This window comes from Rhododendron vialii, chromosome 2a (assembly GCF_030253575.1).
Source record: "Rhododendron vialii isolate Sample 1 chromosome 2a, ASM3025357v1".
NCBI classification, from domain to species: Eukaryota; Viridiplantae; Streptophyta; class Magnoliopsida; order Ericales; family Ericaceae; genus Rhododendron; species Rhododendron vialii.
Window position 1 is genome coordinate 20,157,180 of NC_080558.1, and position 5,165 is coordinate 20,162,344.

General features: G+C 39.1%; 1 protein-coding gene across 4 annotated transcripts; it reads left to right on the forward strand.

Moving 5' to 3' along the window:
• The first annotated feature begins 687 nt into the window (after positions 1-687).
• On the forward strand, positions 688-2,495 carry LOC131315680 (tRNA (guanine-N(7)-)-methyltransferase-like). Of its 4 annotated transcripts, none has more exons than XM_058344866.1 (2): positions 688-818; positions 1,581-2,495. In XM_058344866.1, exon 2 carries the CDS (start codon positions 1,589-1,591, stop codon positions 2,339-2,341), a length of 753 nt encoding a protein of 250 aa, XP_058200849.1. In that variant the 5' UTR covers positions 688-818; positions 1,581-1,588; the 3' UTR covers positions 2,342-2,495. The 4 variants fall into 4 exon arrangements, with proteins under 4 accessions (XP_058200849.1, XP_058200852.1, XP_058200851.1 ...); XM_058344869.1 differs by having other exon boundaries at positions 705-818; positions 1,453-2,495; XM_058344868.1 differs by having other exon boundaries at positions 740-818; positions 1,461-2,495.
• The last annotated feature ends 2,670 nt before the right edge of the window (positions 2,496-5,165 follow it).

Here is a 5,165-nt window from a genome sequence, read left to right on the forward strand (position 1 = left end):
ACCTATCCCATGAGAAACGAGAATGCACAGGCATAACCCTTATATTTTTGAAAAAACAATGTTTATAGTCTTTGAACCATGTGTTTTTTTTTTATATTTCTCAACTGACTTTGTACATGCAGATTCAACCACTCCGAGATAGAAATATCAGAATTGTAATCCGCGATGAGCGAGACCACAATGTCATCCATATGCATGAGGTATGACTCCAAACTAATAAAAAAGTTCCAATTGCAAACCGTATTTAGTACCCTTAATAATTTTTACGTATTTCTTAATCGGAAAAGAAACAATGGCTAGGAAAGGGAAGACCACATGTAGGCAATGGAAAAGAAAAGAAAATTCATGGGTATCTTCTAGCTTTCTTTTGGTAGCTTTGTAGAGTTGAGAAAAAATTAACGGGACTTGAATACCAAATTGTGGAGCATCTTTAAACTACATTTCCGTCTTCTTTGTGTTTGTAATTTTCATACAAAGTGGGGCCTTTAAATTCATAGCCCTAAAAGAAACTTTGTTTGAACCTAATTTAAGAAAAAAAATTCCCGTATGAATCAGTTTCGCTAGCGGGGGTGGTCAATAATTTTGTAATTTATTTTAATTGTGTTCAAAATATATTGCGCCGTGCCTTCGGGGGCAAATCCCAGTAGATAGATAGATTAATGCAGACTTCTATTTGGGTTTCCGGGTCGCGCGGGTCAGGCTCTTTTGCCTTTCCCCAATTTCCTGCCCGTTCCAGACCGAGACAGAGAAGAGAAGCGAACGAACGACTGGAGAGAAGAAGAGAACGACTGGACTGAAGAAGAAGATCGAACCGACTGGTATCTCTCCCTCTCTCTCTCTCTCTCTCGTTCGATCGTACAGAAATTAGGGTTAGGGTTCGATTAATGGGATTCGTCCGATCTCGAAACCGAAAGCGAACTAAAAGAAGCGACCTCTGGGGGAGGGGAAAGGGGAGGGTTTCGGTAGTTTTCTTCAATGAGGCCAACTATAACATCAGAGTCAGGAATAGTTTGTCGCCAAAATTAATCACAGGCACATTCCTCTCCGAAAAAAAGAGTCAAAATTGCTTTATATGTAGCCACATGTAGAATGGAGTGGCAGAAAAAGATTCATGTAGCCAACTCCAGTAGATTGAACATATGGCTTAGTTTGGTGTATGTGCTGTGTACCTACAGAGCAAATTAAAAGCCCCAAATCCTAAACAAAGCTGGATTTTTTGGAAGCCGTTGTTGAGAAACTTTTTTGTCTTTAGGCGCCTCCATTTGTAAAATGGGCTGACAAAGACGATGAATATATGAAAAAAAAAAATGGACTTTTCTAGTACCAGTTTCCTCTTTACCTTTTGGACCACAGAATTGCTTTCAATCCTACTATGGTGACCATGCTTTGGATACCATGTGAGTTGTCTTAAATGCATTAGCGGAATGGGCTACACATTTAATTGTGTTATAGCAATGCAGGGATGGCAACTCACTTGGTATCCCAGACATGCTCACCAAATGCGATCACCTCTCTGCTTTTGACTACATAACCCACATGAATCCGGTAAATTCTGATTTGCTGCTACTTTCCACTTTTAGGGGGGAAAATGCTGAAGAATGAAGTGAACCCTCACATCAGCAAGACAACTCGTTTACCTCGGAAACGCTTCTATCGCGCAAGGGCCCACAGCAATCCACTAAGCGATTCCCACTTCCCGGTGCCTGTCTCCCCTTGCCATGTCGACTACTCCCTTCATTACCCTCAACTTTTTCAATCAGATCGAACCGTCAATTCCAAGATCCAATTTGCAGACATAGGCTGTGGTTTTGGAGGGCTTCTAATTAGTCTTTCAACTCTTTTCCCAGAAACCCTAATGATTGGGATGGAGCTAAGGGACAAGGTGACAGAATACGTGAAGGAGAGGATTTTAGCTCTGAGAGTGGAAAATCCTGGTCAATACCAGAATGTGTCAGTGGTTCGGACTAATTCCATGAAGTACATTCCCAATTATTTTGAGAAAGGACAGCTCTCGAAGATGTTTTTCCTTTTCCCTGATCCTCATTTTAAGGAGAAAAATCATAGGCGTAGGGTGATAAGTCCACACTTGCTAGATGAATATGCTTACGCTCTTTGTATTGGTGGGATTATATACACAATTACGGATGTGGAAGAACTTGGCGAGTGGATGAAAGCTTGTTTGGAGGGGCACCCTATGTTTGAAGCAGTTGGGGATGAAGAACTTGAAGCCGATCCAGTTGTGAATCTCTTGAGTTCAGCCACCGAGGAAGGGCAGAAGGTTGCAAGGAATGGTGGACAAACTTTTCAAGCAGTTTATAAACGTGTTGTGCCGTCTCTTTGATTTTGATCTCTTCAATTTTGGCAGTTTCCTCAATTCTGTAGCTTGCTGTCCCAGCTTTCTGAAATCATTTTTCCATGCTGATCTTCTGGTACTTGAATCTCAAATTTTCAGCTAGCTATTGTAGTTGTTTTCATATAAGTTCATGATTTTGGCAGTTTCCTCGATGTATCTTTTTTTGGCTCGTTATGCTGAGGTCTGCATAATTTCAGTCATAATCCTGGGGTGGGGTTGGTTTCTCATTGAATTCTTGGCGTCCCGGAGAAACAGAATTTGATGCTCCAAAATTGTAGGAAATAAATTTGATGGTCGATACTCTATTAAAGGTAGAAAGAGTCCTGCTTCTAGGGACGCCTTGGGAACCAGTCATGCCGTGAAGTACACAGGATTTGTAGTTAGCGGGGGGTTGTGAACCACATGTAGAAAATACATGCGACCCAAAAATAGTTGCTACTCTCTATCTGTGAGGAAGAGATGCAATTGTTTGTAGATAAGTTGCTCCCAGTTAATATATACATGCGACCCAAAAATAGTTGATACTAATTAGTATTGTAGAGGGTTCTTTCGCACACATCCAGGAATTTTAAGAATCTTGTTGCACCCAAGCAGCATACAAGGGCGAATCCTATTTAACTTTTCCATAGTATTAATTTGCAAATATTGCAAGGGTAAATTTCACTAACCTTCCTGAGGTTTCTGATAAAAGCAAGGACCTCCCTGAGATTTTTTGGAAAGTTCACTATCCTCCCTTGCTTTACCTGATAATACATGGATACCCCTTTTGTTATCATGTCGTCAAAAACTTCACTCCTAATCAACTGATTATGTAACCAAAACAACACCATCAGAAGTAACTGCCAAGAAGGCAAGAAATCCCAACCACCCTGAGCCAAACCATGCACTCATTTCTATAAAAATCAATGTCTCTTCAACTGAAATTGTGTATTGAACCTTGAGAAGTCCACCACCGAAAGCAACACCAGACATTGACCATTCCAAGATATGGAGTATATATTTGTGTGTGTGTGTGATTGGTTTGAGTTTGATTTCGATAAGAGAAGGAAAGGTGTTTGGCTCCGAAATGGCTCAAGGACTGAGCGGGCGTGCCAAGACTTGTCGCGTCTAACGTAAAGGGCTGAGCGTCCCTTTTCTGACTTCTAGATCTGAGAGGGCGATAGTGCTGCAACCTAAGGGCTGGATTGCAGTGAAGGTCCGTGGTTTTGCCTCTTCGTGCGAGGACTTAATAATTTCCTAACCATGTAGGAAAGAAAGTAACAACGTAGAATTACTTTACTATATCATAATAATAAAGTAAGGGATGAAGAGAGATATAAATAACTTTATTATGTTCCGTAATAATAAAGTTGGGGTACAAGAGAGATAGAAACCCGAATTACTTGGTGAAGTAATTGAGTGAGGGTGAGAAAATAGAGATAGTTGCTTCGCTGGGAAGGCTTTGGTTTTAAGCGTTGAGCTTGATTGGTGTGGAAACTTTTTTTTCTTCTTGTCTTCTAGTATTTATAGGCCAAGGGTCTTCGATTTTGCATGCAAACGGATTTGTTGTCCTCTTCTCATGGCGCCATGTGTCTTTTGTAACTTCCCCTTCATGAGATCATGGGATAATGGGTAGTTATTGAAAGTTACAAAAGATCATGGGCAAATAGTGCACTGGTCCAGATTTGGGCCGAGTTTTTCGCCTTCGCCACGAGCTTACATGTGTCCCAAGTTGGCTCTAGATGTTGCCAAGTGTCCAAAATAACTACCCATCAACATATTTAGTGGGATCATGGGTGGTTATTGGAGGCTTAAAAGAAAAACCCACATGTTTCCTTTTACCATGAGAAGTTACTGGAAGTTAAACAAGAGTAATGGGCCACCCTCTTTTCTCTTTTCGTGGGTATCAAAAAGTAGTGGGCCATTTGGCAAGTATTCCCAACAACTTGTTTCCTTTTCTTCCGTGGATCAACAAGAGCAACTATTGCAAAACACTAAGCATTTACCCACCTTCCACTTTTTATGGGACTCTTGGGTAATGGCCAATTTAATTAAATTAAATGGCCTATTTATATGTTTATCCCACAAAAACACCTAATTAACTTCCATGGGTCATGGGCCAACTAATTCCTTTTTGCAAATAGGCCTAGAAACACTAAGCCCATGGCCGAATTAAATTAAAATTAACCGGGCCCAATAAATATTGTCTTGGCCCATTAATTTTAATCCAATACTTCTTTATTTTTTGCCCAATTTAATTAAAAGATAATTAAATGGTCTTCCAACGCTTGCCCAGGACTGGATGCCAAAAACGGGTGTAAACAAAAGGATACCTTCAAATAAAGTTGGGTGCAAAGATAACACTAAGAAATTCTTGAAATCTGGGTGAAGAGTATTTTCTTTCATATTCTTAATTGAGAGGGTGTTTTCGTCATTTTAGCATCATATTTAACGCCGTTTGAGAGACATTTAAGTCTATTTTGGCCAAATAATTTATTTGAATTAAAATTTTGTTCTTATTCAATTTTTTTTCATATTTGTTAGTTTTTCGTCAAGTTTTTATGGTTTATTGCTTTGTCATGAAGGGATGAATCTAAAAAGTAAAAAATTAACATTGAAAATTCAAAATTTTTTAATAAAGATGAAAAAATTGGCTTATTGGCTTAATTTTGTCTTTATTCCAAAAAATTTGGGTTTCGATCGTAATTTTTTACTTTTTAGATTCCTCTAGTCATGACGAAGCAATAATCCATAAAAATTAACAAATACAATTTTTTTTGAATAAGGATTATTTGGCCAAAATAGGCCTAAATTAGGTATCTTTACATTGTCA